The sequence below is a fragment of the Crinia signifera genome, chromosome 11 (assembly GCF_055691185.1).
Source record: "Crinia signifera chromosome 11, ASM5569118v1, whole genome shotgun sequence".
Classification (NCBI taxonomy): domain Eukaryota; kingdom Metazoa; phylum Chordata; class Amphibia; order Anura; family Myobatrachidae; genus Crinia; species Crinia signifera.
The window spans coordinates 113,417,287-113,440,917 of NC_139227.1; the positions used below are offsets into that span (position 1 = coordinate 113,417,287).

Genomic DNA, 23,631 nt, shown 5'->3' on the forward strand with positions numbered 1-23,631 from the left:
ATGTGATGCACACAATAATAATAATAATACTACACACAGCTACATGTGACGCACACACTAATAATAATAATAATAATAATACTACATACAGCTACATGTGACGCACACACTAATAATAATAATAATACTACTACACACAGCTACATGTGACGCACACACTAATAATAATAATAATAATAATAATAATAATACTACACACAGCTACATGTGACACACTAATAATAATAATAATACTACACAAAGCTACATGTGACACACACACACTAACAATAATAATACTACTACATACAGCTACATGTGACCCACACACTAATAATAATACTACACACAGCTACATGTGACACACACACACTAATAATAATAATAATAATAATAATAATACTACACACAGCTACATGTGACACACACACTAATAATAATAATACTACACACAGCTACATGTGACACACACACTAATAATACTACACACAGCTACATGTGACACACACACTAATAATAATACTACACACAGCTACATGTGACGCACACACTAATAATAATAATAATACTACACACAGCTACATGTGACGCACACACTAATAATAATGATAATACTACACACAGCTACATGTGACGCACACACTAATAATAATAATAATAATACTACACACAGCTATATGTGACGCACACACTAATACTACACACAGCTACATGTGACGCACACACTAATAACATACCTCCCAACTTTCGATGCCCTGGAAGCGGGACGATGCTCCAGCGCGTCGAAATTTTCGGGGGGCGTGGCCTAATTTGGGGGCGTGGCCTATACTCGCGGCTCTTCCGCGAGGCCACGCCCCCATTTTGCCGCTATGGGGGCATGACCCAGAGGCTCTGTGAGCCTCTAGCCATGCCCCCAGTCCCCTGGCTGCGGGAATAGACGCTGTGCGCATGCGCACAGCGTTTATTCCCCGCTGCTTAGCAGCTGACAGGGGGGACTCCCAACAGCCCCCCCACACCGCGGGACACTGCCGCCCGCGGGTGGGACATCGGGACAGGCCCTGACAATCGGGACTGTCCCGATAAAATCGGGACTGTTGGGAGGTATGTAATAATAATATTACTACATACAGCTACATGTGACACACACACTTATAATAATAATAATACTACATACAGCTACATGTGACGCACACACTAATAATACTACACAAAGCTACATGTGACGCACACACTAATAATAATAATACTACTACATACAGCTACATGTGACACACACACAATAATAATAATAATAATAATAATAATAATAATAATAATAATACACACAGCTACATGTGACACACACACTAATAATAATAATAATAATAATAATACTACACACAGCTACATGTGACACACACACTAATTATAATAATACTACACACAGCTACATGTGACACACACACTAATAATACTACACACAGCTACATGTGACACACACACTAATAATAATACTACACACAGCTACATGTGACGCACACACTAATAATAATAATAATACTACACACAGCTACATGTGACGCACACACTAATAATAATGATAATACTACACACAGCTACATGTGACGCACACACTAATAATAATAATAATAATAATACTACACACAGCTATATGTGACGCACACACTAATACTACACACAGCTACATGTGACGCACACACTAATAATAATATTACTACATACAGCTACATGTGACACACACACTTATAATAATAATAATACTACATACAGCTACATGTGACGCACACACTAATAATACTACACAAAGCTACATGTGACGCACACACTAATAATAATAATACTACTACATACAGCTACATGTGACGCACACACTAATAATAATACTACTACATACAGCTACATGTGACACACACGCTAATAATAATAATACTACATACAGCTACATGTGACGCACACACTAATAATAATAATACTACACACAGCTACATGTGACGCACACAATAAGACTGTAGAAGCCAGCTTGTCTGGCTGAAAACAGCATAAACTCACCTGGCTATTGGCAGGAATCCTTAGCTCACACACTTGATCTGGGCCCGGGGGTTCGGCTTATCTTGATTGACGGGTTGGCTGATTTGAATGACGGTTCAGGATAGGCTGGTTGAGGTCAGAGGTGGAGACTGATGGGGTGATGTTCTTGCTTCCAGAAGATTCTGTCTCTTGCTTCAAGGAACGTTGGACTGTTGAGTACAGAGATTTATTTGATTAGCTAGACACTGACTTTATTCCTGTATTTACTTTGAATAAACCTTTTTTCACCCATCTATATTTCCCTAGATTCTAAACCTATTATTTCTGTCAACTTTTCTTTCCTTTCTAACTGTTCCTATCCCCCTCTATTCTATAATGTCTGCCAGGCCTAGGCGTTCTGTGGGGGCTCCCACTAGATATGCTACCCTTAGTGAGGCTGATGGTAGAGCCAGGGCCAGGCCTCCTGTACGCGGCGATGTAAGGGGCTTATCCCCTTCGCCGCGTAGGAGAACTGGGGGCGCAAGGGACCTTCTCCCCTCCCAGGGGTTGCTTAAGACTCCTGCTGCTGGTGCAGGGCGTCGCGGAGCTCAACCCGCGACACCGCGTGCAGCCAGCTCCAATGGCGGCGGGCGGCGGGGGAGATCGCACGGTGGCCAGTCAGGAACACCGTCGCTGATCTCTCCTCCCCCCGCCCGGGTACACAGTAAGCGCCGGGTGTCGCGCCGGAATGCGGACACCTCGGCGCAAATAGAAGCTGACGGGGCGGGTGAGGGGGATGCCGGAATACAACCCTGCCCGGCTCCCTCTCCACCGTCACTGGTCTCTCCTCCCCCCGTCCGGGCGCGCAGTGGGCGCCGAGTGTCGCGGCCGCCAGCAGGCACCGCGGCACATTATAACAACGACATGGTGGATGAGGGGGATGCCGGGATACAGCCCAGCCCGGCTCCCCCTCCCCCTGTACAAAAAAATGGCGGGCGCGCTAGGGGACGGGGTAGACGCCCCGTTGCCCCTAGTAGCACCATAACGCCACAAAATAAACGGGGCAGAGGGAAGGGTGCAGTGCCGGATGGCACTGGGAGCAATACTGCGGTGGCTGCTGTTAGAAGTGGCCACCGCAGGCATAATAGGGCAATGTTGATATATGAAGGGAATAATGAGCCTGCAGCGCCATCTAGTGGCAAGGCTCAAAATAGCAAGGATAGGCATCAATTTATTCAGCAATTTAGGAATAAATTGACTGACAGGGAATTTCAAATGCTAGAGTCAGTTATGGGAGAGTGGCAGTCCAACAGTGACTCCTCAGATGATTCAAGGTCATCTGATGGGACTACAGGGACGTCTGTATGCAGTAGTAACTGCAGTGGGCGGGAAGTATCCGGCCACCAGAGGGGGTCATCGGATGCCGAGCATGAGAGGGAGCAACAGGGACATGCGCAGGATAGGACTTTGGTAGGTAACGCAAGATCAAGGCGTAGGGAACGCAGGAGGTTAGCAGACGAACCAGGCAGGCAAAGTATTATAGGTATACAAGGTAAAGAGATAATGCCTGGTCGCTCCTATGCGGATGCAGTGAAGGGGTCTAATCGGGCCGGAGATACGGTGACTTTAAATTCATCGGCTCTGACGTCCATTTGCGCGGCAGTGGTATCCGCAGTGGCTCCTTTGCTGACCACCGGTCCAGGTGGACAAGGGAGTGCTGCTCCTACGGCTACAGTGGCTTCGGTGTCGGACATCATAGCCCGAGCCATAGCGCCTACCATTACCGCGGCGAGAGACGAAGGAACAAGTACCGAAAGGGAAGATCCATCGCCTGTTAATGCGCCTGTTATCGGAGTCGTTAATGACACTATATTGGCAGGTCGGGGATTATCGCTGCAAACTATGGACAGACCGTCGTCAAGCCGTGACAACGTTGGAGGAGCAGGAGGAAGAGCTGGAGCAGCTGAAGCGGGTGAGTCCTCAAACGATCCAGACTGGAATAGTGAGGGCAATGCTGTTTCGGATAGCGATAGGTCGGGGGGCTCATCTTCAGCAGAGAAGTCCAAGCGTAAAAGGTCTGCCAAGCCTCGTAAGAGGCGACGCAGACATGAAACTTCGGATTCCTCGTTGGCATCGACGTCTTCCGAAGATAAGTCATCTTCGGACGGCGTCGTGAGGAGACGAAGGCGGAAGAGGCGTAGGGAATATAGGTCCCATAGCTCCGGGTCCTCTAATGTATCGGTCGAGTCTGATGCGGTGCAGTGCGCGAACACCGCTGTTAAGCGGGGTTTGCGCCCTAGGGCTAGGGATAGGATCAGAAAAGGGCGCTATGTAGATATCTTTGCTTTAACAAGCAAAGATAGGCGGGCCCTCCTAGCCGCAAGGAAGAAAGGACCCGCTAGCGAGGATGCCTTTCGAACTTATAATAACTGGGTTAGAGGCATACTTATTTTTGCGGCCTGTTATTTAGAGACACATCCAGATGAATATGTGAACCTGGTGAGATACCAGTTCCTTATTCATAAACTCTACACCTCTTACGTCGGACCCGGTTGGCGGGTCTATGACGAAGAGTTTAGGAGGAAGCAGCATGGCCGGGAGGTGTACGATTTTGGTAAAAAAGACGTAGAGTTATACGGCGAAGTTGCCGAATCAGCTACACCTATTAGGGCTCCAGAAAATAAGGGGTGGGTAAGACAGTATGGGAGTAGGCCTTACAATAATATTAATAAGGGAAGTAATACGAAGCATGGCCATGGTAGGTGCTACTCATTTAATAATGGGCAATGCAGCCTGGGAAACCGGTGTCGTTTTCGGCACCTTTGTATCAGATGCGGAGGTCCACACGCAATCAAGGATTGCACAAAACCACCAACTGGTGGGGGAGGTGGGGCTCAGTCCACGACAAAACAAAGCCGCGGTCCAGCGGCACCTGTCGTTGGATAGAGCCCCAACTCCAATAGTATTGGTCAGGATGTTACCATGGCTGGAACGGTATCCGGACAGAGAGGGAGCAAGATTTTTGTAGTCCGGATTTTCAGAAGGTTTTCAATTACCTGTTTCCGCTCCAATTAGTACGGGAACTAAGGGAAACTTACGCTCCGCCATGGAACACCCTGACATAATATCACAAAAAGTTGAAGCCGAGGTAAAACTAGGTCGCATGGCAGGCCCTTTTTCAACACCACCAGTTGAGGGACTAATTTTGTCCCCTATTGGGGTGGTTCCCAAAAAAGTTAAAGGGAAGTTCAGGCTGATTCAGCATCTTTCTTGTCCTAGAGGGTCGTCTGTCAATGACGCCATCAATGACGATTTGTGCACAGTTAATTATTGTTTATTTGAGGATGCTATAGACATCATTAAAAAAAATTGGTCATGGTGCCCTCATGTGCAAATTGGATGTTGAATCAGCTTTTAGACTATTACCTTTACATAAGAACGCATTTCAGTACATGGGATTTAAATTGAATGGGGGTTTTTACATAGATAAATGTTTGCCCATGGGTTGCTCCATTTCATGTGCTTATTTTGAGCGCTTTAGCACATTTTTGCAGTGGTGCCTACAGGAAGTGTCGGGAGCTGACAGCATTACTCATTATTTGGATGACTTTCTTTTAGTGGGTCCTCCAAGTTCTGACCTGTGCCTTAGGTTACTAGAAGCAGCGCTTGATTTATTTAGAGATTTCGGGGTTCCCGTGGCAGGGGAAAAAACCGAGGGACCTACTACTGATTTGGTGTACCTCGGAATTGAAATTGATTCCGAGCTAGGTCTGTGTAAACTTCCTCTAGATAAAGTACGCCGGCTAAGTGACGAAATACGTTATGCCATCGCGGCTGCTAAGTTAACACTTAGACAGGCTCAATCTTTATTGGGCCTGTTTAATTTCGCATGTAGAGTTATACCCATGGGCAAAATATTTTGTAGAAAGCTTCAACGAGCGACCGTCGGGATTCGCAAACCCCACCATTTTCTACGTCTATCTTCAGAAATAAAGAGGGATCTGAAAGTGTGGGAAATGTTTCTGGATAATTTCAACGGCATACGCATATGGTAAGCTCCAGCCGTTGCAAATGCGGAGTTGGAATTATATACAGATGCTGCAGGATCTTCCGGATTCGGCGCATTTTATGCGGGACGTTGGTGCGCAGAGCCCTGGCCCGAATCTTGGGCACGAGACGGCATGACCAAGAATATGCTATTATTGGAAATATTTCCAATAATGGTCGCCTTAGAGCTCTGGGGCGCAGAATTGGGAAACAGGGAGGTTGTCTTTTGGTGTGATAACTTAGGGGTGGTCCAATCCATTACACAACTAAGGTCAACCTCTCTCCCAGTTTTGCGTATTTTAGCACGGATAGTGATGATGTGCTTGGCGAACAACATTACGTTGCGAGCCAAGCACGTCCCAGGCGTACTTAATGAAGTAGCGGATGCATTGTCCCGTTTCGAATGGGTAAGATTCAGGCAACTTGTGCCTTTAGCCCAGAAGTATGGTGAACAATGTCCATCTTTTTTATGGCAGGTGCCTCTGGAGGGGTAGAGGAGCTGGCCCTGCGGTCGCTAGCGCCAGCTACATTTAGAGCTTATCTGGCCTCATGGGAGCGCTGGAGCGAGTTCATGCTTGAACAGGGTGGCACAGGTAAGAGCTCTAAGCGTCTTATTAATGCCTATATATGGAGCCTGTACACGGAGGGTAAGTCCAGAAGTTTTGTTGGACGCTCTCTGGCAGGCATATCATTCTTTTTGCGTCTTGGTGGGAAGAGAGACATCACCAAGTCTTTCATGCTTTCCAGGATGCTGAAAGGATGGGCCAGAGCCAGGCCGGTTTTGCCCGACAGGCGACGGCCGATTGATGCCGGCTTGTTGCGTCGAATCTCGAGGTCCCTAAGAGTAATTTGCTCAAACGATTACGAGGTTCGACTTTTCAGGCTGGCCTTTGCCATGGCTTTCCATGGGGCGTTCAGAGTAGGCGAATTGGTGTCCGCAACCAGGGCATCTCCCTCGCCTATGCTGTTCGGCCATGTCGACGTGCACCACGACGGTTTATGGTGTAAGATACAGCGCTCAAAGACCGATGTAGCGGGCAGGGGGCAGTGGGTCCATTTGGGTCGGAGTGGCGACCGCCGGATCTGTCCGGTGGCGGCGGCTCTGGCTTACGTGGAGTTACGGCCTCAATTGCCCGGGGCCTGGCTGATGCACATCGACGGGTCCCCCCTTACTAACTTCCAATTCAGGTCGGTTTTCAGGCGCTGTATATTGCATCAGGGTCTTTCTCCAGCCGACTTTGGGACACACTCTTTCCGTATCGGCGCCGCTTCGGCAGCCGCTGCGGCGGGTTGGTCTCAGGTCGACATACGAGCACTCGGAAGATGGCGGTCTGGTGCATTTAAGCGATACATCAGGCCGACATAGTCCAGTGAGCCCATTTGAGGAGTAGCCGCTCGCCCAAACACGCTTTAGTGTTTGAGGGGCCTTGAGGAATTTTTTGTGTTATCACCAGTCTTAAATTAGGCTCTAGCCAACTGGTGGAAGATTTGTGTTTTTTGCCTCAAGTCAAATCGGGTGACCCACACCCCCCCCCCCCCACCCCCCTCCCACCGTGGAATAAGGAACAACAGGTAGGGATTATACATAATTCAAGTGGGTCAATAATCAAATTAGTCTTAAATAGTTCACCTAAATCACATTCCTATTAGTTATCAACAATTTAATATAGAACTGCAAAATCACCTTTAAGGGAATCTCACGGGCCCCCCCTTTTAAAATTTTGCCAGATGTTTGCCATTATTTCAAAATTTCTAACGGTATATATCATTTCAACTTACAGGTCAACGCTTGGACACCAATATGATATGGATGGTGGGGCATTCATTTATTTATTGGTTGTCTTTGTCCCAGGTAACCACGGATACGGAACGTTTCCCTGAGACGCGATTTATCCGTTGGCTGGGGCGTAGAGGTATGAGGTGGTCTGCGTTGAGGGGTCTCTTGGATGAGTCAGTTAGGGCGTTTGGTTACCCAATTTTTGTCATCATCCACTTGGGGGGCAACGACCTCACCCATAATTCCGGTCTCAATATTCGATTTGAGATTAGGAATTTATTGCTGGATCTGATCAGAGAATGGAGATTTTGCCGTTTCTTCTGGTCAGAAATTATACCTAGGAGGGTTTGGAGAGATGCACTCAATCCGGGCGCCATTGATTTGGTACGTAGGCGGATCAATTCCGTAGTCGGCAGGGCTATAGTAACAGAGGGCGGAGTGGTCGTCAGGCACGAGGCCATATCCTTTAGAAACGAGACCCTGTACAGGCCGGATGGGGTGCACCTCTCTTTAGTAGGGATGGATTTGTTTTTTCAGAATTTAATAGACGCATTGAGAAGTTTAGAGGTTTAGTTCAGGGAGTATTTGGAATTAGGTTGGTGGCGGGTCAGTTCAAGTTGAACTGATATGGCGGAAAGAACGGTAGTTAAATTAGAGCTGTATTTGCACTTAGCTGGTGGTTGATGTCGAGATGTGGGCATCACCGATCCAGGTGGGCCCGCATCTGGACCTTAACGATCATCTACTTCGGATAGCGTAAATTCATGCGGACATTTGTAGTTTAGGGCAGGTGGCCCAATTTTTTGATGACTCGGGCAGAGTGGTGAGCTCTGCCTTAGTGATATTTGCGAGGTCAGGGGCAGAAGCAGAAGGTCAACCCCCTTACCTTAAGGGCAATTGGCCCCTTTTGAAAAGTCCGCTTCATAATTGAGCCGTTGTCTTGGACGCTGGCAGGTGGCCGGTCCTTGGCAATTAAGGGCATGAGGCCCTTAGATCCGGAGTTTGTTATTTTTATTAATTTGTTATTTTACAGCAATGTTATGTATTTTGCATGCCGTTCTTTGCCCGCCACCTTAGTTAGAGCAGGGACATAAATTTTAGTTAGATTCAAATAGGCCGCCCCTGCTCAAAATAAATAAGCCGTCCCCTTTAAGCCCATTCAGTTGTACGCGTCTTTATTTCTTAGATAAGTGGAGTGAGTGTGGATGAATGCCTATGTCTGTGTGGAGTTTAAGACTGTAGAAGCCAGCTTGTCTGGCTGAAAACAGCATAAACTCACCTGGCTATTGGCAGGAATCCTTAGCTCACACACTTGATCTGGGCCTGGGGGTTCGGCTTATCTTGATTGACGGGTTGGCTGATTTGAATGACGGTTCAGGATAGGCTGGTTGAGGTCAGAGGTGGAGACTGATGGGGTGATGTTCTTGCTTCCAGAAGATTCTGTCTCTTGCTTCAAGGAACGTTGCCCTCCCGCCCGCCCCAATTATTATTTAGAATTAGTTTTTGAGAAGTCGTTTGCATTTATTCGTTAGTTGTTGTCGGCTTATTTGTCTTGGCGGAAAGAACGGTAGTTAAATTAGAGCTGTATTTGCACTTAGCTGGTGGTTGATGTCGAGATGTGGGCATCACCGATCCAGGTGGGCCCGCATCTGGACCTTAACGATCATCTACTTCGGATAGCGTAAATTCATGCGGACATTTGTAGTTTAGGGCAGGTGGCCCAATTTTTTGATGACTCGGGCAGAGTGGTGAGCTCTGCCTTAGTGATATTTGCGAGGTCAGGGGCAGAAGCAGAAGGTCAACCCCCTGACCTTAAGGGCAATTGGCCCCTTTTGAAAAGTCCGCTTCATAATTGAGCCGTTGTCTTGGACGCTGGCAGGTGGCCGGTCCTTGGCAATTAAGGGCATGAGGCCCTTAGATCCGGAGTTTGTTATTTTTATTAATTTGTTATTTTACAGCAATGTTATGTATTTTGCATGCCGTTCTTTGCCCGCCACCTTAGTTAGAGCAGGGACATAAATTTTAGTTAGATTCAAATAGGCCGCCCCTGCTCAAAATAAATAAGCCGTCCCCTTTAAGCCCATTCAGTTGTACGCGTCTTTATTTCTTAGATAAGTGGAGTGAGTGTGGATGAATGCCTATGTCTGTGTGGAGTTTAATAATACTACACAGAGCTACATGTGACGCACACACTAATACTACACACAGCTACATGTGAAGCACACACTAATAATAATACTACTACTACTACACACAGCTACATGTGACGCACACACTAATACTACATACAGCTACATATGACGCACACACTAATAATAATAATAATACTACACACTGCTACATGTGACGCACACACTAATAATAATACTACTACTACACACAGCTACATGTGACGCACACACTAATACTACATACAGCTACATGTGACGCACACACTAATAATAATAATACTACTACACACAGCTACATGTGATGCACACACTAATACTACACATAGCTACATGTGACGCACACACTAATAATATTAAAAATAATAATACTAATACTACACAGAGCTACATGTGACGCCCACACTAATACTACACACAGCTACATGTGACGCACACACTAATAATAATAATACTACATACAGCTACATGTGACACACACACTAATAATACTACTACATACAGCTACATGTGACGCACACACTAATAATAATACTACACACAGCTACATGTGAAGCACACACTAATAATAATAATAATACTACACACAGCTACATGTGACACACACACACTAACAATAATAATACTACTACACACAGCTACATGTGACACACACACTAATAATACTACTACTACTACTACTACACACAGCTACATGTGACACACACAATAATAATACTAGCACACACACAGCTACATGTGACACACACTAATAATTTTACACACAGCTACATGTGACACACACACTAATAATACTACACACAGCTACATGTGACACACACACTAATAATACTACTCACAGCTACATGTGACACACACACTAATAATACTACACACAGCTACATGTGACACACACACTAATAATACTACACACAGCTACATGTGACACACACACTAATAATACTACACACAGCTACATGTGACACACACACTAATAATACTACACACAGCTACATGTGACACACACACTAATAATAAAGAAAACCGAGGGCTGTTTAAGCTTGAGGTAACATAAACTACCGAAGTCTGTGTGTTTTGCTAGGGGCTATGATGATCAGTATGAGCCAATTAGGGAGCAGGGGAGGAGTTCCTATAGTTAGGAATAGCCAGGAAGTCAGGTGATCTGCCTCTCTTGTCCGGTTTTCCCCACCCTCCCTCCCTATTTTTCTATCTTCTTGGCGGCAGTAAAGAACGGTCCTTATTCAAATGAAAGTAGTATGAGGATAGTGGGGTGCGCTCTCCCGACATTGATACATCACTAGCCCATGCCCCTTGGACAGGGGATGGGATGGGTGGGTTGCAAGGGGAGAGTTGAACACCAACGATGTGTGAACGATGTGATGTGATCTTACCCCTCTTTTTCTCTATGACCGTTCTTTAGAACCGCCACCCCTTTTATAGATCAATATATATATATATATATATATATATATAGTTGTCAATCAATAAATCTGACATTCATATTGAAACGCCAGCGCTTGTGTCTGTCTCGTTATTTTAGTGTTAAGTTATATAAGGTTTAGATAAGTTTATTAAAGTGTGGGGCATAAAGATTGCTGATGGTAAGTTTATAATAATAATAATACTACTAGACACAGCTACATGTGACGCACACACTAATAATAATAATAATAATAATAATACTACACACAGCTACATGTGACGCACACACTAATAATAATACTACACACAGCTACATGTGACGCACACACTAATAATAATACTACACACAGCTACATGTGACGCACACACTAATAATAATACTACACACAGCTACATGTGACGCACACACTAATACTACACACAGCTACATGTGACACACACACTAATAATAATAATACTACACACAGCTACATGTGACACACACACTAATAATAATAATAATAATAATACTACACACAGCTACATGTGACACACAATAATAATAATAATACTACTACACACAGCTACATGTGACACACACACTAATAATAATAATACTACTACACACAGCTACATGTGACGCACACACTAATAATAATAATACTACACACAGCTACATGTGACGCACACACTAATAATAATAATAATACTACACACAGCTACATGTGACACACACACTAATAATAATAATACTACTACACACAGCTACATGTGACGCACACACTAATAATAATAATACTACACACAGCTACATGTGACGCACACACTAATAATAATAATAATACTACACACAGCTACATGTGACGCACACACTAATAATAATAATACTACTAGACACAGCTACATGTGACGCACACACTAATAATAATAATACTACTACACACAGCTACATGTGACGCACACACTAATAATAATAATAATACTACACACAGCTACATGTGACACACACACTAATAATAATAATACTACTACACACAGCTACATGTGACGCACACACTAATAATAATAATACTACACACAGCTACATGTGACGCACACACTAATAATAATAATAATACTACACACAGCTACATGTGACGCACACAATAATAATAATACTACTAGACACAGCTACATGTGACGCACACACTAATAATAATAATACTACTACACACCGCTACATGTGACGCACACACTAATAATAATAATAATACTACACACAGCTACATGTGACACACACACTAATAATAATAATAATACTACTACACACAGCTACATGTGACGCACACACTAATAATAATAATACTACTACATACAGCTACATGTGATGCACACAATAATAATAATAATACTACACACAGCTACATGTGACGCACACACTAATAATAATAATAATACTACATACAGCTACATGTGACGCACACACTAATAATAATAATAATACTACTACACACAGCTACATGTGACGCACACACTAATAATAATAATAATAATAATAATACTACACACAGCTACATGTGACGCACACACTAATACTAATAATACTACTACATACAGCTACATGTGACGCACACACTAATAATAATAATAATAATAATAATACTACACACAGCTACATGTGACGCACACACTAATAATAATAATAATACTACACACAGCTACATGTGACGCACACACTAATAATAATAATAATAATACTACACACAGCTACATGTGACGCACACACTAATAATAATAATAATACTACACACAGCTACATGTGATGCACACACTAATAATAATAATACTACACAGAGCTACATGTGACGCACACACTAATAATAATAATAATAATAATACTACATACAGCTACATGTGACGCACACACTAATAATAATAATAATACTACACACAGCTACATGTGACACACACTAACAATAATAATACTACTACACACAGCTACATGTGACGCACACACTAATACTACTACACACAGCTACATGTGACACACACACTAATAATAATAATACTACACACAGCTACATGTGACGCACACACTAATACTACTACACACAGCTACATGTGACACACACACTAATAATAATAATAATACTACACACAGCTACATGTGACACACACACTAACAATAATAATACTACTACACACAGCTACATGTGACGCACACACTAATAATAATAATAATACTACACACAGCTACATGTGACACACACACCAATAATAATAATACTACTACATACAGCTACATGTGACGCACACACTAATAATAATAATACTACACACAGCTACATGTGACGCACACACTAATAATAATAATAATACTACACACAGCTACATGTGACGCACACAATAATAATAATAATAATACTACACAACGCTACATGTGACGCACACACTAATAATAATAATAATACTACACACAGCTACATGTGACACACACACTAACAATAATAATACTACTACACACAGCTACATGTGACACACACACTAATAATAATAATACTACTACACACAGCTACATGTGACGCACACACTAATACTACTACACACAGCTACATGTGACGCACACACTAATAATAATAATACTACACACAGCTACATGTGACGCACACACTAATAATAATAATACTACACACAGCTACATGTGACGCACACACTAATAATAATAATAATAATAATACACACAGCTACATGTGACGCACACACTAATAATAATAATAATACTACACATAGCTACATGTTACACACACACACTAACAATAATAATACTACTACACACAGCTACATGTGACACACACACTAATAATAATACTACTACACACAGCTACATGTGACACACACACTAATAATAATAATAATAATACTACACACAGCTACATGTGACGCACACACTAATACTACTACACACAGCTACATGTGACGCACACACTAATTATAATTATTACTAATTAACATATTATATATATTATATACTGCACCATACTACCCTGCTGGCTGGTTGGGCCCAGTGCTGGTTCTCAAAATGGGGGACCCCTATTCATTTTGTCCCCCATATTTTAGGAACCAGGACCGGGTCTTGAGCCTAGTGCTAGTTTCAAATATTAAAGGGAAACCCTATTTGATTTAACGTGTGAATTTTTAAAACCAGGACTGGGTCTTTGAGCCTGGGGGGCTGGTATTTGCCGGGGTGGCGGGACCACTCTTCGACTTTTTTAATTATTTCTTTTTTATTATTATTACACACGGAAGCCTGCATGGAACTGACTGATCCATGCAGGCTTCACCCAAATATGGCTGGAAAATTAGGAGTATTTTTCAGAGGTATTTTCAGGTCAATTACCGCCCGTATATTACATACGTCCGCTTAGTAACTTAGGAATCACCATTTGAAAGAATGGTGATTCCTACTCATATTCTTTTGATGGCATATACATTTGTATTCCTAAATAGGAATGTCTGTATATCGGCCATAGTAAATTTGGAAATTATGAATTTACTGTCATATACAGCTAGAAATGGCTGCGGATAAGCATATTCGTAGCCATTTCTCCTTGGCAACTTTCCTCTATCATCTTATAATTTTCCTGCACAGTTTTCAGCCACTTCCTAACTGTCATTGTTACATAAAGCATAACAATGCAGCTGAGGCCAGGGTGATGTCACACACAGTGGGGTGATGTCACAGACTGTTACACTTTCAGCCTTTTGATAGGTAGTTTTTGAAGGAGATAGATGCAAAATGTTTTGCTCTCATTTGTGGAAGTTTTTGCTCTTATTATTGCTAATAACAACTGGCAAATCTGCACCGTTGCTAACAACAGAAAGTAAGTGTCATTTATTTACCATGTACTTGTTGCCCTAGTTTGCCTTGTACTGTAATTTGTTATTTTCTTGTTGTTCGCTCATCTATATATACCCTTGTGGCGCCATTTAAATAAACAATAATAATAATAATAACAACGTGTAATGCAGCAGGTACAATGACACAACGTACAGCAGACACAGCATATTACACATTATAACACACCCTACATAACACTAGTTATACACTGAGTGTTATTATACAGAATATTGTGTGACTATAGCATTGGGGTGAGATATATGGGTTTCGGGATCCTTCGCACTTGTATCTGTAGCAGGGGAAAGCAACCTGTGGCACACCATGTAATGTGGAACTACACATCCCAGCATGCCCTGCCACAGTTTAAGCACGTCTTACATACCCTCCAACTGTACCGAATTTTGCCGGTACAGTACCGTTTTTTAACGGTAAGCTGTCTGTGCACTGCCCGGCTGGATCTAGTATCTGCCGTATAGTCATGTCAAAGCAGCGGCAGCAGCCTGGTCCGACGCTGTTATCAATTCTCCCTAGTCTGGACGGCCGCAAGCCAATAGAAGCTCTCTGTCCGGCAGCCGCTCATGATTGGCTGCCGGACCGCGAGCTCCTATTGGCTCGCGGCCGTCCAGGGGGAGAATTGAAAATAGCGATGGACCAGGCTGCTGCCACTACTCCGTCGCACCGGCAGCCATCTTACTACACCCCCCCCCCCCCCCCTGCGGTCACCACGCTCCGATCTCCTCCGAGTCCCATGGGATCCCGGCGCCGACATCAGCCTGTGTTGAAGCACTGGACGCAGGTGTACACATGTCACTCTGCAAGGTAACGGCTGGCTATGCGGGAGACCGCCATGGGTGTCTTCCGTTTTGGAGGACTTGGAGTATAAAGATGGCGGGTATACAGCGTAAGGAGGGCACAGTGGGGAGAGAGCACGCTGGAGACCATACCCAGCCAGCCTGGCAGCGCACAGACAGCTCTCTCTGCCCAGCTGTCAATTCTGTGGCTCAGGCTGCACTGACTTGAATAATAAAATCTCCTCACTTGACTCTGTAATACTCTGTCCATCCTGTGACATGTGCACCTGCTGCAGCTCATGTCACATGGTGGCTTGGTGGACTGCTAGCATATTAAATAAGTATATTTAATATACTTATTTATTGATTATTTATTAAATAAGTATTTAAATATACTTATTTAATATGCTAGCAGTCCACCAAGCCACCATGTGACATGAGCTGCTGCAATTGCTGGGACCGGGGCAGGGTGCCTGGGGATGTGACAACGCCCACTTTACACAAGGCCACACCCACTTTGCACATGGTCACGCCCCTTCCTAAATGTGTACCGATTTCTGCCCTTCAAATGTTGGAGGGTATGGTCTTAACAGCAAAGCTATGTCAGGACATGCTGGGATGTGTAGTTCTATAGTGACTGGAATGTCACACATGCTGGGTGATGGCTGCTATTGGTGAGCCACACATTAATGTGTCACACGGAATTAGTAATAAGTGACGGGGAGACTATCCCAAGGCGGACACCCATGTTATTTACCTCACACTACTCAGATACCTGGGTAACAAGGGACAGAAACACGTCCATAACACAAGGGGGATCTAATGTCACAGTGTCACCTGTGAAAGTCATTATTTATACATTACTATAATCATTGCTTTTCCTTCTCTGTTCTCTTTATGGCCTTACATCAGGTGTGCGTATAACAGCAATTGTACAGCATGACAGTGACCATGCAGACATAGGTAACTATCAGTGTAAGTTAGAGTATATATATATATATATATATATATATATATATATGTGTGTATCAGTAATGGGAATTAGTGGCCACAAGGGCGGCACCGGTGGGGGTGTAAGTTACATCTGCAGCTGGAGGCTGAGCTTTATGGTGCAGTATATAATATATCAGCAGGGGCAGAATGCACAGGGTTGGGCACAGGGGCTAGCTGACTACCTTTAGCTAAAGGGGCAGACAGAAACATGGCAAGTTCCCGGCTTTTACAACCAGTGAATGCAACGCATAAATCATACCTCCCAACTGTCCCGCTTTGCCCAGGAACATCCCTTTTTGGTGACGTTCCCGATTCCCGTCCAGGGCCGTCAGTGTCCCATGGAGGGGGCAGTTGGGAGTCCCTCCTGTCATTAGTGAGTAAACGATGTGCGCATGCGCACAGTGTCTATTCATGCACAGTGTCGAAACCGGGGGCCTGGCCTTGCGGGAGCATCGCGAGTATAGGCCATGCCCCCTTCTCACTAGGCCAAAATTATCAGACACACCTCCTGCGTGCACCAGTGACCATCCTCCTGCCATCTCAAAGTTGGGAGGTATGCATAAATGGGCATGGCAACATTGGGGGTGTGGACTAACTAATGCGTATTCCTGCTGAGTGCGCTTGCGTACACTACCCAATGCGCATGTGCAATGGTGGCACTCCGCACTCGGACGGATCGCTACACACAAAAAATGTACACCGAACACTCTTGGACAATATGGGCGCATCTATGGGCGCGGTTTTAAAGTGGTCAAAACTGGACGTAAATCGGGGCGTCAACATGGGTGTGGGCGAAAAGTGCTAGGCGTTCCCTCGGACCCCTCCCCGAGCGGTCGCTACTCCACCAAACCCAAAAACTTCGGTCCAAACAAGTTGCTTCCAGGTCTCGGAGGGCAGTAGTTCATGTGCAGCGCGTTCGGTGGGGCAATCAGTACGCAGCGCCCCAAAATTACTCCCATCTGCACATAATACTAACCCACTCCTCTGGTCAATTTACTGTAAGTATCCCATTCCTCTACTGAGATTGCATGCATTAACCCATTCAGTCATTGCAGGCCGCACATGGAGGCCAAACATAAACACAGATATAGGTATAAAACTGCCACATTCTAAGGAATACACTGTAATGTAGTAAGGGTTAATGTAAAGTGCAATTTGGGTGTACAAGCATTCAATTGAATGTTATTGAAAGTAATAGAGACCAGAGTTTGGCTAATTGTTTAACGGGTTTGAAGCATGAGTTCCATGCAGATTTGTGCTGCGCTCTGAACAGAGGGCGTTCGGTCGGCTGTGCGGCCGCTCGGGCGCTGAGAGACTTTGTTGAGTTCGGTAGTATGGATGCAGACCGACGCCACTCCCTCATGTGGTAGTCCATCCGAACGAACGCACATCCGAACGAGTGAACTAGAATAAGGGCCAATGTCCAGTCGGGCAGCACTCACAGTAGAATAATAGAATAATCAAAAGCGGGGTGCCGTTCTAGGTTACCCCAGACAGGAGTCCAGAATACAGCAAGCAGATGGAGGCACTCCCCAAAGAAGTAACACAAAGACTTGTGTTTTATCAACATTTCGGGGCTAATTTCACAGCGTCATCAGGATATCCTAAAGATTTGATGCATAAAACCACAAAACGTTGATTAAACACAAGTCTTTGTGTTACTTCTTTGGGGAGTGCCTCCATCTGCTTGCTGTATATAATATGTAACATGGCTGTATATGACTAATGCCCCGCAGCCCCCGCGGTGGCGGAGAGGCGCTGAGGGTTTGTGGGCGCTGGGGGGGGCTGCGGGACCATTATTAGTTACTCACTGCCTTCTGCCTGTGCCGGGTCCCAGCTCTTCCGGCTACTGCTGCAGCGCTGCTAATACAAAAAGAGACACTGGGAAAATGGCTGCCCCCATACTGCAGACAGTTTTTCGTCTGCTGTATGGGGGCAGCCATTTTCCCAGTGTCACTTCTCAGTAGCAGCAGCAGCCGGGAGAACCGGGACCAGGCGCAGACGGTCGGATGCGGCAGGAGGTTAAAAAAAACACACACCCCTTCCGCCGCACACCCCCCGCACCCCGGCTCCCCTCCGCACTCCCCGGATCCCCTACACTAGCAGCACAATCGCGGCTGAGGTAACGGCCGCACAGGGGTGGGAATTGTTTACCCTAGGGGGGGCGCCCCCCTGCATTTTTGGCGGGGGGGGGTACAGAATTATTAGTTACGCCACTGATATATATATATATATATATATATATATATATGTAACATGGCTGTATATGACAGTGTATATATATGTATATATATATATATATATATATATATATATACATCCGAATCCTCGGCACTCCTGTCCACTGCAATTGATACTGCTCCTGGTGCCCTCCTGTGGGGGAACAGATTTCCACCACCAATGTATGGGACAGACGAGGCGGCAATCAGAAGACTTTTTCAAACGATGTATTTAGTGAAGAAAAGTGTGCACGCTTTTCTTCACTAAATACATCATTTGAAAAAGTCTTCTGAGTGCCGCCTCGTCTGTCCCACATATATATATATATATATATATATATATATATATATAAATATATATATGTAACATGGCTGTATATGACATGACGTTTATTCACCTAACCTAATAATCTGTTTGTTTCTTTCTTTCTTTCTTTGTCCATAATCGTCATATAATTGAAGGAAAAAGTACACGAGATATAATATTCATTGTTGTCATCCTTGTGCTTATTTTAATCTGCTGGTAAGTAATTTCCTAATATCACATATATGTATATATTGTCACGACCACCATCTCAGCTACCCTGGCTCCCTGTGCTGTCCCGGTCCCACAGACCTCTGATGTTTTACCCTCTGTTGTGGCGCTCACCTCCGCTGCTGATACCCATGCCGGCTGTCTGCGTTCTGTCACTGCCAGGTGACAGTTGTGCTGTGCAGTCTCCTGCTGTGCGGGCTCCGGGTGGCGTGAGGCACGAGCCGCCATGATGGTGTCCGTATCATGTTAGGCCTCAGGCTGGGAAGCGCCGGCTGCAGCGCCTCCACGTATGTTCTCCACTGGCTGGTTTCTGTCACCACAGCTGGCGGCGGCCATCTTTCTGGTTTCCACAGCCTATGCTGCGCGGCTCCAAGTGTGATGTCACACCCGCAGCCAATCACCGCTTAGCTCAACCCTTAAATACTGACTAGCCGGGCCAGACCGGCAGTCAGTACAATGATGTCCACCCATTAGCATCATTGGACATTCCTGGCTATCCCTGTAGTATCCACTACAGGCATCTATCGTCTTTTGGTGAAAGTCTATCCTGATCTCCTGCTGATCGTCTACTGCTCCACCATATCGTCCACGGGAATCCTCTGCCGCCTATTAGGACAAGGTTAACCCCCCAAAGGGTGTCACCTTCATCCTCGCTTCCTGACAGTTATTATCCGTGGTCAGCATCCCTGGTTCTACAGCTACGATCTCATTCAGCACAGATTTCAACTGGACTTCATCTTGTTCTCATTCCCTTCTTCATCCAATCATCCAGTTCTTCATCCAATCATCCAATCTTTCATCCAATCATCCCATCTTTCATTCAATCATCCAATCATCAAACCTTCCAATCATTCAACTTCTCAATCATCTCCAAGCTCTTTCAATAAGTATTGTTTATTATTGTCTTCTTCCAATTTATCAATATCTACAGTAATTCATTGTGCCATCATTCATATCTTGTACCGCAGTATATTCATTAAAAAAGGTTTAATTTTATTAAATTGCTTCACTCTAGTCTGTTGTTCGTGCAACAGCCCTACATTAAAGCACCCAGCCTCCGTTACACTCCGGCTGGTGCTTCACAAAACGTGACACATATATATATATATATATATATATAGTCCAAAGGAACTGGCACTCCCGGGCTTAGAAATAGCCTGATGTAGCTTGCCCCGGTGCCTGCAGTTAGGAACCTTGCAGTCCCAGTATACAACAATGGAAAAGAGGGCACTCGGGGACTCCAATGCGGTGAAAACAGTGGACTGGTTTATTAAACAGTCATAAGTGTCGTCAACGTTTCGGGGTCGCCCCCGTCGTCAGGACAATAACAGTGGATATAATAACACTGTTATTGTCCTGACGACGGGGGCGACCCCGAAACGTTGACGACACTTATGACTGTTTAATAAACCAGTCCACTGTTTTCACCGCATTGGAGTCCCCGAGTGCCCTCTTTTCCATTGTTATATATATATATATATATATATATATATATATATATATATATATAAAACAGCTATTTAACTAGATAAAGAAGTATTAATTCATTACTGTATTATTGTTCTTTTAGGTGCAAACGGTGCAGCCAGATAAAACCTGTGGACATCGAGGGGAAACCAGGTAACATTAACTAACTCTGTATGTAATAAGCACTGATCACAGGAGACAGAATCACCTCAGGGCATAATGGGGAGCAGGCGGCACTCATAGTCTTTAGAGAATGAAGAAATGTTGAACATTGCTTCTTATTCTAAGGACTGTGAGTGCCGCCTGCTCCCCACTCTTGGTGCCTGGCCATGTTTATACATAACTGTACTAAGGGGGAGATGCACTAACGCAAAAAATGTGGTAAAAACACAGTTATCAGGTTTTTACTGCATTTTGGATCAGCGGGTTACCGCAATGCGGGGTATCACCATCACAATGTGGTGATACCCCATGGAAGGCTGTGGGCTTCTTATCACGGCCCACAACACCCCGCACCACCCCCACCACCTCACAGTGATGCACACTGCCCCCCTCACCTGAGTCCAGGCAGCACAGTGCTGTGCTGCCCAGACCAGTGACCTCCTCCTCCCTAGCCCCTACATCCCCTTTTGGTGCAGGGAGGAGGAGGTGGAGCCCTTGGCCCCGCAGGTGGCCGGGTAATGGAGGAGGGGGAGCCGCTGGTCACCGCTACCACAAAAGGCAGTTCTTGACACAAGAGCGGTCCTTTGTAATAATTATTGCATATGTTAGTGCATCTGCGATAATTATTTATGCGGCAGACGGTGATGTGTGGCGGAGAGGGGCTGAGGTTGTTAGTGCATCCCGCCCTAAGAGTGCCTGGGGATCTGTTCTATATATATTCTCTGTAAAGCACTGCAGAATATGTGTGTGCTATATAAGAAGCTGTTAATAAATTATATATATATATATATATATATATATATATATATATATATATATATATATATATATACCAGATCCAAATAATGGCACTCAAGAGGCAAAGTAATGAAGCAAAAAGGATGTGTATTACATGTATGCCAAGCTTTCGGGGTGTAACCCCCTTCATCAGGACACAATCCTACAGCCTGGCACCGGGGCCCGTTGTTTGGAAACACTGGAGTGTCGGCAGACTTGGATATATATATATATATATATATATATATATTGATTACTATCTATTACTAATGGTTTAATTTTCACATTTTAATAGCGGCTGCCCCAGTCGTTGTGAATGACACCATCATTTTAATAGAGGATGAAGAACCACCATCAGGGACCCCGGTCACTGAATCTGAGACCATCAGCAAGCCAAAGAAGACCGTTTGGTTTGCAAGGGAGAAATTCCTCAAAAAGGCCAAGAAAGATAAAACATCAAAAAAACTAAAAATAATTAAAGAGGACAAAAAGAGCAGGAGACAAATTAAAAAAGATCTGGCCAAGATGAAGAAAAGTTGGGCCATCTACCTAATGTACAAAAAGATGACAGGAAATACGTGGCGCAATGCAGCCCAAAAAATCACAATCCCAGAAGATACACCCTTACTTCAACAATATAGACATTTGGAAGAAAATGGGATATAGACAAAACAGGCGCAAAAGTGGAGATACTTAGGAGTATGAGTTTGAGTTCCTTCCTTTTCAGGGCGGAGATATTTTCTCAAGCCGAATATGGGTTAACAGACCATGATGAGGCGTGGAACATAAAAATGAAATAAACAAAATGACAATAAATCTTTGTGTCAGTGTCTCTTAATATAAACCCCCTATTGGGTGGTGTCATTAGTATGCAAGACGAATTTGATTCCGCGGGGCGTACCAAAACTCACGTTGGATTGTGATGGTACTCCTCTTATCAAGGTTTCTTTTGGTGTAGCCTCGGGGAAATCAACTTCTAAACATCGATGAAGTTTTTCCACATATGGGAAGGTGACAGAATGGACTTGCACGTGTTCCAAAAAAAGAAGAAAAGACAGTGTGTAGGACTGTGATGTGGCCTTATATGCTTAAGAAAGTGGGTAGCTGGACAAAAATGGTGTATTTTGACAGCATACCTCACTTACATGTGGAATAGTGGAGGAACATATATAAAGGTTTCTTTAGTGTTGAAAAGAAGCGGGCGTACCCCTACTCACGATGTAACCTGTGATTTTCAAACCTATCAAGGTTTCTTTATATATGTCTTTTTCTCCTTAAATGTGAATGAGTGAAATCAAGGAATGTCTCAAAGGGCTCTGATGACTCCAGTCCCCGGCAGATATAAAATATAGAGAATATATGTCTCAATGCAATGGTTTAGATATATATAAGCCTAAATGCTTGAGGCCCAACTTCAGGAGGGCGTACCTT

The 23,631-nt window shown here is 44.2% G+C and overlaps 1 protein-coding gene across 1 annotated transcript in view; it reads left to right on the plus strand.

The window, feature by feature from the left end:
• The window catches only part of LOC146045461 (uncharacterized), a 58,835-nt gene extending 35,929 nt beyond the window's left edge, over positions 1 to 22,906 (plus strand). Inside the window, exons 2-5 of the mRNA XM_083164294.1 lie at positions 16,960 to 17,010; positions 19,722 to 19,782; positions 21,365 to 21,414; positions 22,496 to 22,906. Of these exons, the coding sequence (XP_083020420.1) occupies positions 16,960 to 17,010; positions 19,722 to 19,782; positions 21,365 to 21,414; positions 22,496 to 22,866 (533 nt within the window). The 3' untranslated portion in view covers positions 22,867 to 22,906. The remainder of the gene's footprint in view (positions 1 to 16,959; positions 17,011 to 19,721; positions 19,783 to 21,364; positions 21,415 to 22,495) is intronic.
• The last annotated feature ends 725 nt before the right edge of the window (positions 22,907 to 23,631 follow it).